Raw genomic sequence first — 12,715 nt, 5'->3', positions numbered from 1 at the left:
GTATCATTGATTAAGTGATTGACCATAAAATCTCTATCAGCATTTATACTCTTTCAATAAACTAAAGTAAAATAGGGCTACTTAATTAAGTTAACAATAAAACTCTTTCAATACTCCTTCCGTTCAAATTTTCATTTGACACACCTATTAAAAAAATAATTATTGATATAGTGAGTTTATCATTTTATTCTTATTAATTGATAGAGTTTTAAACAAATTTACTTACTACATTTTTCAAAGACATTAACTCAATATTAATAAATTGAGGGTATAATAATAAGAAAAAAAATTGTTTTTTTTTTGATTTGTTAAAATTAACAAGTAAAAAAGGATATCAAATTAAAAATATTTGACAAGTAAATTAGAACGAATGAATAGTATTTAAGCCATGCTATTGTTAGAACTTTCTATTGCCTAAAATTTGACACAAAACCAAATCTCCAAACAAGAAAACTCAGAACAATGAAAAGCAACAAATACTCGAGTATTTACCGTGCTAGCACTTATTGCAAAGATGTGTCGGTTTTCAATTTTATTGTTTTCCTTTTTGTACATCCGTCGACCTTGGGTTTACCACCCTATTTAATAAAATGTGAGAATAGTTTCATGTTAGTTGTAAGAATAAATTAAGAAATTCCCTCTACGTTATGAATTGCATTTCAAAATTTGTCTTCATTTTTTTTTTTGGACTAATTTAAGCATAAGGGCCCATTCTTTGGCTGCATTAATGCTTAGTAGATTAATGACAGAAACTTGTTCGTTTTTATAACCTACAGTTCACATTAATTACAAGCGCACCAATTTGATAAGTCCAACAACAATCGTACACTCAACTGCTTTTTACTCCACTCAGGATGAAGCTGTACAATAACTTTTGGTCCATACCCTGTAGGCAACTTAAGGTCCGGTCATTTCGACCCAATTCGATGGAAAATTACATAATTTATTCATAATTAAAATAATTTTTGTATAAACTCAAATAACAAGAACCCCTCTTCCCAGGCCACTTCTTTTTTTCTTATTCTTGCGTTTAAGCAATAAAAAAAGAAAATTTACACTGCAAAATTGCCAAGCATATTATTAATCCAGACTTGTTAAACAGATAAAAGCTCTTTGGAAGAATGATGACCTTCCAAAGTAGGCAACCTTGTTTCTTATAATCGAACAAAACGGCAACATTTTCAGGAAAAAGAAAGGGTATTCATCCACAAACATCAACTAATGAAATTTTGTAATTACCATGCCTAAATAACATTCACAATAGCAACACAAGGCCTCGAATACGTATCGATATACATGCATATTGCCAAAAGACTGAATATTAACGACGCATGCATTTATCCCCCCCAAAAGAAAGGGGGTAAGACAGAGAGAAGCCGAAGCTAAGAGAATCTGGTGAATTCATATACTACTCTGCCAAGAAGGAACATCAAACATTTGAAACATGTATATACCATTCTATAACTTACAAGATTATATTTTCTATCTTTACAAAAAAACAAAAAAAAATCAAAATGATTTCTTGGCTCTTCAAAATCTTATATGGATATGTTAAGATCAATCCGAGGCTTCTTCATTGCTACAGGTAATGGAACGATGGTATGACAACGAGGGCATTTAGGGTCATTCTTCGATATTAGCACATAAAGCAGGCAACTAGGACATCCAACAGCGAAAGAAGTGGATATGTTCTCTTGATTGATCTCTGTATCCTTGATTGAGGATGAGGAATTTGACGTTGGAGATGATGACATTGACACTGATATTGAACGTTTCCGGGTTGTTTCCTTCTCTGCCCTTTCCAGAGCAGACTTCACTTTTTCAAGGGTGCATACACTGTGATAACTTGATGATGATGGCGAAGAGGAGGACGAAGGAAGCAGCTTTAGGTCTAAATTTGGTTCATCAAAGAGGTTGACCGGTTGCTTTGATGTAGGAGGGAAATTAAGGTCTTGAAGCTTTCCAACTGTTTGATAGTTTTGTTGCTTCTGTTCCAAAGTCGTTGATGAAGAATTTGAGGAATTGCACCTCTGTAAATATACTTTTCCTGACTGTTGTGCAAATGAACAATATAGTTTTCAATTAGAATGTAAAATCATTGTCATTCTCAGCAGGGAAAATCAAATTAAATTGTCTTCTATCCTATTGCAATGCAAATTGAACAATATAACTCATCATTCCAATGAACTAAAACTGTATCAAAATATTGTGATTATCAAATCCGATTAATAGCGAAGGATTGATTCAGTTTCGATATATCGAGAACATCTGTCAACCGAGCCTAACAGAAATGCTTTCAATTCTGCACACGGAAAGTTTGTCTTCCAATGGAGCAATGATAAAATAGTTGCCATGTAACCAAGTCATTTTCACAGCTAACATAAAAAGGGCATACAAAGCTGATTATCTGTCTGTTGCATAAGAAAATGTTGAGCAATTAATACTGCAACGGTGTGACATATACTACAGCAAGATATACGGTCAGATAAAGAGGATCAGATAGACACTACAACAACAATGACCCAGTGAAATCCCACCACGTGGGGCTATTATTACCATCTGATTTTAACTAATCACAAAACTAGCAGCAAGTAAAACAAACAAACATACGACAGATTGTATAAGAGAATCAGAAATAAAAAATGATCAAAAAAATCAGAGAGTTGGCTTGGTGATTTTAGGGATTAGGGTTAACACCTTGAGGTCGAGGCGCTTTTCCCAGCCAGAAGGAACCTGCAAATCAAGGTCCAATTCCTTAGAATCAAGGGAGCGGCAACCTCCGAGCAAGTCCCTCGTGATTAAAGCCGTTGATTTATTGGCTGAAGAAGAAGAAGAAGATGATGAATCATTCAACAAGCCACCAGCAGCAGCGTTCATAATCCTAAGCAGAGAACTAACTTCAGCCGCCATCGATCCTTAGAGAAAAGGTAAGAGGAGAGAAAGGCAGAAGAAAAGTTGAGTTGGAAAAGGGGGTTTTATAAATGGGCAACAAACAAGTGAAGTTGATTTGATGGAGTACTATAATATAATATAATATAATATTAAATTAAATGAAAAGGAAGGGAAAGAAAATTACTAGTATAATAATGTTTGATTGGCATTATGCGGATTAGTAATAAATGGGATTTGGAAGGAGGGAAAGGGCCGTCACCGTCAGTAATGGAGGCAATAAATGCAAAAATGGGACTCCGACTCCGACTCCGACTCCACTCACCACCTATGCTTTTATTGCAAACATTTTTCTTCTTTAACACCTTTTCACTTCTCCCCTCATTAATTACAATACTTTTCTTTCCTTTCAAATCCAAAATCTTGTAAAATCAGTCATTTCATAGTATAACCTTTTTTTAAAAAAAATAAAATAACCATTCAATATTTGTATAAGAAGTCAATAAAATTCAAATTCGCCATGAAGAATTGTAGTTTAAAATATAAAATGCTCCATAACAAATTAACTAGGTCGTAATTGAGGCATTATACTGTTAAAAAAGTAGGAAAATGGGATTGAAGAAGAAAGACTTATCGTGGAAAATTATTGTCCTTGAAGAAATATTCTTGGCATATTTTCACTCGGGTGTTACCAAGTAATTTCCTTCGGAATTCAATAAAATCTTAATACAACAATAACATACCTACTGAAATTATACAAGTGGATCTAGAGAGAGTAGGATGTACGCATACCTTACTACTACCTCATGAAGGTAGATAGATTATTTTCTAAAGACCCTCGACAATAAATAAATAAAAAATAAAAAAAATAAAATAAAATGTAAAATTTACAAGACAAGAACCATAACTATAACAAAGTACTGCGATAATCAAAGGCAATAGCAACACGACTATAAAGGCACGCCTAGACCTACGACCACCGTAAATCGACACACGGCAAGACACCATCTATCCCTACATAATCAAAGGCAATAGCAAGACAACTATAAAGGCACGCCTAGACCTACGACCACCCTAAATCGACACACGGCAAGACACCATCTATCCCTACTAGCCTTCTACCCTAATCCGCGATCTCTACTCTTTTCTATCAAGGTCATGTCCTCGGTGATATGGAATAGCGTCATATCTTGTCTAATTATCTCTCTCCAATACTTTTCGATCTACCCCTACCCCTCCGCATAGCCCCAAAATCCAACTGATCGCACCTCCTAACTGGGGTGTCGACACCCCTCCTCTACACATGCCCAAACCATCTCAGTCTCGCTTCTCTCATCTTGTCGACCACATATGTCACTCCCACCTTCTCTCGAATAACCTCGTTCCTGATCTTATCACTCCTAGTGTGTCCACACATCTATCTCAGCATCCTCATCTCCGCAACATGCATCTTCTGAACATGAAAGTTCTTTACTTGCCAAAACTCCACTCCATATAACAATGTTGGTCTAACCACCATTTTGTAAAACTTATCTTGAAGTTTAGGTGGTACTTTCTTATCGCATAGGACTCAGAGGTTAGCCTCCATTTCAACCATGTTGCCCCAATGTGGTGCATGACATCATGATCGATGTCCCCACTACTCTGGATGATGGATTCAAAATATTTAAAGCTTTCTGTCTTGGGGATAGGTTGGGTGGCAAGCCTCACTCCCCTACCCTCTTTATCCATCGCAGCACTAAATTTGCACTCCAAGTATTTTATTTTGGTCCTGCTCAATCTGAACCCTTTGAACTGCAGCGTTTGTCTCCAAACCTCCAACCTATCATTAACTCCGTCCCGAGTCTCATCAATCAAAATTATGTCATCCGCAAATAGCATACACCATAAAACCTCCTTCTGAATAGACCGTGTCAACTCATCCATCACCAAGATCGTGTCAGCTCATCCCAATAAAATCTTAATAAATTGCAAATTAACTACACTACTTCATAAGAGTCTTTATATTTGAAGAAGTTTAAAAGATGACTTTTTAGGATAGTTTTTCTCTTTCACATACATATGCATCCACTCAATTTAATTGAATTTGTTCAAACTTTAAATTTTTTACGTCTCTTAAGAAATAATAATTGATATGTAGTTTATCATAATACCTATATTGTTTGATGTTTAGTATTGGATGTTGAAAAATAATTTGAGAAATAAATAATTAACGTTAAGAGAAAAACATGTAAGAAAGTAATTTTTTTTTTATATTTTAAATATGACAAATAAAAATAAAAATCTTATTTTGAACAATGAGTAAAAGTAAATGAAAAGACTACAAGTTAACTCAACCCGTATAAATTATAATCACATCCATTGTTAATAATCTAGACCTACGTCTACCGCGATTAAAATGGTTAAGTACGACATAATGAATCCCTACTAAATTAACAGTACACAAAACTAATCATTCTACATCAATGAGACAATGAAAATTCAATTAAAACAGGATTGCAAGCCCCTACCTCATGTCTCACAGCTAAATCGCTAATCTTTTCTATTTATGTCAAATTAAATTGTTAATATGGGCAATTAAATTTATCTATTTCAGAAGACAAATGTGGATGATCATGGGTTGCAATCGTTTCAATCCTCTGACTTTTTTTTCCATGTGGCATTAATAATACTCTATTGTTGGAGTATATGTACTTTTGACTTTTTTTTTCCTTTTCTTTTTGGCAATTAGGTACGCACCAATGAACATTTAAATTCAGTAGTTTTATTCAATTCATATCTATAAAATTGTAAATATTTATAAATATTTGATGATAAATTGATTATTGTTATTAATCTATCATATTATTTTATGTTCAATATACGAAGTATAAATTTTAAAATTTTCTTTTAATCTGTCAACTATCCCAATATCTCATGCCTCCCTCAATTATAATAAAGAGAAAATAAATAATTACCCTCCTAAACTTTGAACCTTTTTTGAAGTTGACATCTTAAGTTTGCGGAATTTCTATTACCCCACAAAACAATCTGAAAACACAATAAATACACTCTTTTTACACCATCTACGTTTTCAATTAACGCGTGGGTGTGTCACCCCATTTTAAAATATTATTATTAATTTCAACACCACCAACAACAAAACAACAAAAAAAAATGTGCATGCCTGTGAGTCTTCGCTACAAGCCAACAAAGGAACCAACAACTAATCACTACAAAATGCATTACTAGAACATCTTCTTTTTTTTCAAAATCTTAACTTAATTCAACAAATCACTAATCTGTGAGTCTTCACTCGTCGTTCTGACAAAACAAATACAAAAATTTTCAAAAGTGATGTTACCAATTTGTCTCATCTCTTGAAGTTCCTTAGGGTTTTGATCGCTCGAAGAGAGATGAGGAAATGGTTTGAAAAGATCTTAGAATGGGTTAAAAATTTAGTGGGTCAGGATAAAATCTGACCTTTAATAAACGGATTGAAAAAAATAATTAATAATAATATTTTAAAATGGGGTGACACACCCACGCGTTAATTGAAAACGCAGATGGTGTAAAAAGGGTGTATTTATTGTGTTTTCAGATTGTTTCGTGGGGTAATAGAAATCTCGCAAACTTAAGATGTCTACTTCAAAAATGATTCAAAGTTTAGGGGAACAATTATGTATTTTCTTTATAATAAACAAACAAACAAAAAAACATGTGCCTCTCTTTGTATATGCACGGATGCTGCTCCATGGCTATTGGCTACTGTTAGCTAAAGCCATACTAGAATTGTAGAGTATTTGAATTCCAACTAATTTCACATTTGCAATATATTGCGATTTTTTTATTTATTAATTTATTTTTTCTACAAAATATTTAATGTGGCACTTTTTCATTATGTGTTACATTTTATTAGTACAAAAATTCTACTCAAAACACAGATTTACAAGAGTAGTATTTATTGGATGTGAACTAACTAATCATTAAGATTTATGCTTACCGATATAAAGAAGCTTAAAAATGATTCCACATAACAAAAGCATGAATAATACTACTACGTACAAATAAGAAGATGCAAACAATAAAAACGAGAGAAAGTACTAAATCGACTTATTAGTTGGCGGAGGTCACCCAATTTACAGTTGAAAAAAGATGACAAAAATGAACACTCACAAAGTTGAACACTTTAAAAAGATCGTCGGTGTGTGTTTCCTTTTTTCACAAAAATACTACTACCTCCGTCTCAAATTAAATGAAGATCTTACTAAAAATATTTGTCTCATATTATTTGATTACTTAATAAATTAAAATAGAATTAAATAATTTTTTTTCTATTTTACCCCTATAATTAATATGGCTTTTTGAATATAAACAATTTCAATACTAGCTATTTCTATACTCTATGTATATTGCATTGATATAAATAAAAGGCAAAATGGCAAAGTCTTCCAATGTATTAATGATTTCTTAATTACCGTATAAAGTTGAAAGTGTCCATCTAATATGGGACGGAGGTAGTACTACTCTTCCGTTCCCTTTTAGTCGTAAGGTATATTAAAAATAGTTATCCCAAATTAGTTGTCAATTTAAACAATCAAGAAATAATTAGTCACTTTTTTCCAACTCTACCCTTAGTAATTAAGTCATTTTGAAATGTGAAAAAAGTTTACCACTCTACTCTATTACTACGGTTTTCAAAAATGTCATTTTAAAATTACAAGACTATTTGTTAAATTTCTGGTATTCATTGTCTATCATTCAATACAAAACACATCAATCAATGATATTTAACGTATAAATTTAATAATCTATTAATAGAGACTAATTTCCATAATGATGGAAGAATCTTTATAGTAGGGTTATATTAGTTAAATTGCATCACTTATTAATTATTCTTAAGAATTATGCAAGACCTTATCCTAACAACTAAAATGAAACGGATTTGTACTTCACTTTCATTGATCACGGTCCATATTCTTAAATATGAATATTTTTTTCAAAATATACGAGCATACTTTTCAAAAAAATAAAAATTGTTTGCCTTAGTAATTCAACATTAATTAGTAGTATTAACTTTCAAATTCACTCGTATAAGTGTATACATTGGTCATCAGTATTGCAATATTGGATATTTTATTTTTATAAAAGTAAGTTGCAGAATATTAAATAGAGTATTGAACGTTGAATAGTCATATAAGCATAATGCAGCTTCACCTTCCTTCTGTTGTCTAAATAAATCAACAAATTAAATGCTGAGAACTAATTTTTTTGTACAAAAACTTCTTCTCCCATTACCTCTACGGATCAATTAATTGAATACTACAGTACTATCTTTAAGATTTGCATTTAATGGATCAGATTAATTTCTGCATTTATGATTCAATATGAATGTGCATTCTGGATTTTTCCATTACCATTCCATTATTCTCAGTTAGAAGAAACTATTCTAATCCCATTTTTGAATGATTGCCTAGATATAATTAATGTGTACGTATCTCAATTTTATATTTCTACTATATACTCTCAAAGTGGTGGTGAAATTTCTGTTAAATCTCTACTTCAGCAAGTGTTTTTGTGTCTATATGAATTGTTCAATCATTAGGGGCCACTCTCAACGACGGAAAAAACAGCGACGGACTGTGTCGCTCAAAAAAGCAATGAAATTTGAGACGCTGTCCGTTGCTTTTTATTTTTTTTTAATTTTTTAAATAAAAAACGACGGACAGGGACTATATGTTCGTCGCTTTTTTGGCGGATTTTTACGCCATATATAAATATATTTAAAAATTAATTATAAAATAAAAATAATGACGGAGTACGTCGCTTTTAATTGAAGATAATTAAATATTATTTAAAAATTGCATCTCCGCCCGCCATTTTTTATTACATTTTTTTAAATAAACAACGGACAGCGTCTCCAGTCCGTCGCTCTTTTGGTCAAAATATCGGTCAACTATTTAAAAAGAGCGATGGACAGGGTGACGCAGTCCGTCGCTCTTTTGGTCAAAATATCGGTCAACTATTTAAAAAGAGCGATGGACAGGGCGACGCAGTCCGTCGCTCATTCTGAAATATTTCAAACCAGTTCCCGACTTTTTCTTATTTTCTACGATCTCCCTCTCTCTAAAACCCTCTCCCTTCTCTCTAAAACTTCCAACCCCGCCCCCTTTGCTGTCGTTCGCTGCTATTCGCCGCCCCCACTCCCTCCCTCGTCGTCGTTGTTGCCGCCACCACTTTCCTCCGTCAGCCTTCTCTCTCCGTATTGTTAATAAGGTTAGTTAGTTAGGGTTTTAATTTTGAAAAAAAAATAATTTGTTGATTTGTTAGTTAATTTATTTCATTTAATTTGTTTAATGTATGTTATTAACATAGTTAATTTGTATATGTGATTTTGAACTAGTGAATGTTAGAAATTAGATTTTTAGGTCTTTGCTTTGATTTGAATTTTTTTGGAATTAAATTGTGAATTGAATATTTTTTGAGTTGGACTTAAAGTGTTCTTGATGTTCAAATGTTATTAACATAGTTGATTAGTTCTTGAAGTTAGAATGTGAATGAAAATTTTAGGGCTTTAGTTTGAGTTGTGTTTTTTTTAATTAGATTGTGAATTTGGTATTGTGTTAGTTGGACTTGAAGTATTTTGAAGATAAAATTAAAGTTAGAACATGAAGTAATTAGAAATTAGAATTTAGAATTTTTTATGTTTGGAAGATATTCAAGTTAGAAAAACATTGGGGTTGAATGATTTTTGATGTTTAGAAGATATTCAAGTTATGAACTTGCACATTAGAATTTTTGAACTTAGAATTTTTTTTTGGTTTGTATAAATTGTGAATATTAGACTTTGGAACTAATTAGAACTTATATACTTGAATTTTAGGATATTTGAATATAATATATAACTTGAACTTAGAATTTGAATTTTGAACTTGAACTTAGAATTTTGAATTTGAAATTTCGTTGACTTTAGAAATTTTGTTGAATTAATACTTATGAACTAATTAAGCTAATAAGAGTTAGGCGATATTCAAAGTAATGAACTTAAACTATAGGAATTTTGAAAGTGGGACTTTGAAATTTTTAGATTTGTATATATGTTTGAACTCTTTAAACTTTAGAAGTAACTAAAACTTAGAAGTTCATGTGGTTATTAACTTGAACTTTAGATACTTGAATTTTAGGAATTCAGAACTTTATAAATTATTTTGGTTTGGATAAATTTTGAACTTTTAGACTTTAAAACTAATTAACTAGAACTTTATGTTGTCATGACTTGAACTTTAATTTGATACCTGAATCCTCCTATTTTAGAACTTTAATTTGTATATACTTGAAACTTATAATTTTGTTCTTATTTAACTTAGAACATCTGACTTGAATTAATTAGAACTTGAATTATTTATAATTTGAAATTAATTATAAGTTGAACTTAATTATTATATGAATTAATTAATTATAACTTGAATTAATCATAACTTGAGCTTAATTATTATATGAATTAATTAATTAGAACTTGAATTAATTGTGAGTTAAATTAATTATAAGTTGAACTTAATTATTGTATGAATTAATCATAACTTGAACTTAATTATTGTATGAATTAATTAATTATAACTTGAATTAATTAGAATTTCAACTTAATTATAAGTTGAGTTAATTATAACTCGAACTTAATAATTATATAAATTAATTAATTATAGATTGAATTAATCATAACTTGAACTTAATTATTATATGAATTAATTAATTATAACTTGAATTAATTAGAATTTGTAGTCTCGATGAATTGTAGTCATTATGAACAAATTAATTAAGCTTGAATATATGTAATTTTGTAGATGGATCATTGTTTGTGGATGTATAACATGCATTATGAAGTTGGTGGTGGTTTGAAACCTGAATTTATTGATGATGTAAGAAGTTTTATCGATCATGCCATGACAATTGATATTTTTAAGAGAAATAGATTGGTTAGGTGTCCTTGTCGTGAATATAAGTGCTTGAAATAATTTTATTCGGATATAGAGCCCGTTTGGATTGGCTTTAAGTTGGTCAAAACCAACTTAAAGCCTCTTTTCAGCTTTTGGACGTGTTTGCCTAATGCTAACTTTAAGCTAGAAAGTTCTTAAAGTCAGTCAAAAATAAAAAGTTAGGATTTCTAACTTTTTTTACTAAGTGCTTAAAGTCATTTTCTTTGACCATGATAATTACTTTTATATCCCTTATATTTTAACTAAATTCCAAATTACCATTTTTATTATTTTAATCCTAAAATTCACATAATTTTCCTCATTTAAGCACTTTTATCCAAACACTCAACTGCTTATTTATAAAAATAACTTTCAGCACTTTAAAGTTCTAAAAGCACTTCATACATAAAAGTTACTTTTTAAGCCCATCCAAACGGGCTCATAGTTATGATTTATTTGTATGGTTTTAGATTTAAGCCTAGATATTTTGTATGGATTGATCATGCAGAAATAGATGTATTAAATAATATATTTTATAATCTGCTGGCCGTGGATGAATATAATATGCTTGCACCACATGGTCAAATTAGGATTGAATATGATAGGGTTCTACATGATAGAGTTCAACATGATACATTTCAACATGATAGAGTTTATGAAATGGTTAATGGTGTTTTTGGGGTTCAAGGTGGGATGGAACTCGAACAATATTTTGATGAAACTCCTAATGAAGAAGCAAAACGCTTCTATCAACATTTAGAAGAGGCTAGTCGTCCATTATGTGAAGGGAGTCCGCATTCTGTTTTGTTAGTTGCAGTTAGGTTAATGAATATTAAATCAGATTAGAGTATTTCTCATGCGGCTATGGACTCAATGGTTGATCTTTTGGACGAACTAGTTAATCTTGAGTTTAACATACCTAAGAACTTTATCAGGCAAAGAGATTGATTTTCAAGTTAGGATTGTCGTATGATAGAATTCATTATTGTGTTAATTGCTGCATGTTGTTCTACAAGACTGATAGTGAATTAAAAAATTATAAATTTTGTGGATAAGCTCGTTATAAGAGGACTCCTACTAGAAAGATGATCCCAATTAACGCGATGCATTATTTACCTCTATTCTTAGATTAAAGAGGTTGTATGCATTGATGAGGTCTGTCCCACATATGAGATGTCATTATGAATATAGAAGGCCACCGGGTATCTTGTCTCATTCATCTGACGGAGAAGCATGAAAATATTTTGATAACATGTATCCTGATTTTACTAGTGAACCAAGAAATGTAAGATTGGGGTCGTGTGCAGATGACTTCACACCATTCTCTAATGCTGCCTCACCTTATTTTTTCTGGCCTGTATTTCTTACTCCGTACAACCTTCTTCCTGAATTGTGCATGACAAGTCCGTACATCTTTCTAAGCTATGTTATTCCAAGTCCTTGTAATCCTCAAAGTTTAATTGATGTCTATCTACAACCATTGATAGATGAGCTTAAACAATTGTGGTTTGAAAGCGTAGTGACTTATGATATATCAACTAAGCAGATTTTTCTTATGCGTGCTGCTTTAATGTGGGCTATTAATGATTTTTTTGCATACGGGATGTTGTCTGATTGGATGACTATTGGAAAGCTTGCTTGTTCTCATTGTATGAAACATAGTAAGACATTCACCTTAAAGCATGACAGAAAAAATTCATGATTTGATTGTCATTGAGTTTAGAAAGATGAAACATGCATTCAAAAAAAATATTCTATTTATTTATTTTTGCTACATTAATAAATTATTCATGAACTAATTACATGTTTATTATGTGTCTTGTAGATGACATCCTTCGAAGGAGGTTGTTAGGGCTCTTTAGGAGAGTGTTAGG

The 12,715-nt window shown here is 31.4% G+C and overlaps 1 protein-coding gene across 1 annotated transcript; it reads right to left on the bottom strand.

Annotated features, from left to right (window-relative positions):
- Nucleotides 1–1,219: 1,219 nt before the first annotated feature.
- On the bottom strand, nucleotides 1,220–2,992 carry LOC129891662 (uncharacterized). Its single transcript, XM_055967097.1, has 2 exons — nucleotides 2,698–2,992; nucleotides 1,220–2,051 (listed from the first exon to the last, which is right to left on the bottom strand). Exons 1-2 carry the CDS (start codon nucleotides 2,908–2,910, stop codon nucleotides 1,539–1,541), a joined length of 726 nt encoding a protein of 241 aa, XP_055823072.1. The 5' UTR covers nucleotides 2,911–2,992; the 3' UTR covers nucleotides 1,220–1,538.
- Nucleotides 2,993–12,715: the final 9,723 nt, after the last annotated feature.

This window comes from Solanum dulcamara, chromosome 6 (assembly GCF_947179165.1).
Source record: "Solanum dulcamara chromosome 6, daSolDulc1.2, whole genome shotgun sequence".
In the NCBI taxonomy this organism is placed as follows: Eukaryota; Viridiplantae; Streptophyta; class Magnoliopsida; order Solanales; family Solanaceae; genus Solanum; species Solanum dulcamara.
Note: the sequence above shows the minus strand (reverse complement) of the source record. Positions and strands in the feature narration are given on the sequence as shown.

Coding starts and splice junctions, on each gene's coding strand:
- LOC129891662 (XM_055967097.1), bottom strand. CDS start 2,910: ATGGCGGCTGAAGTTAGTTCTCTGCTTAGGATTATGAACGCTGCTGCT. Junction 2,052..2,697: donor AAAAGCGCCTCGACCTCAAG/GTGTTAACCCTA, acceptor TTTGCACAACAG/TCAGGAAAAGTATATTTACA.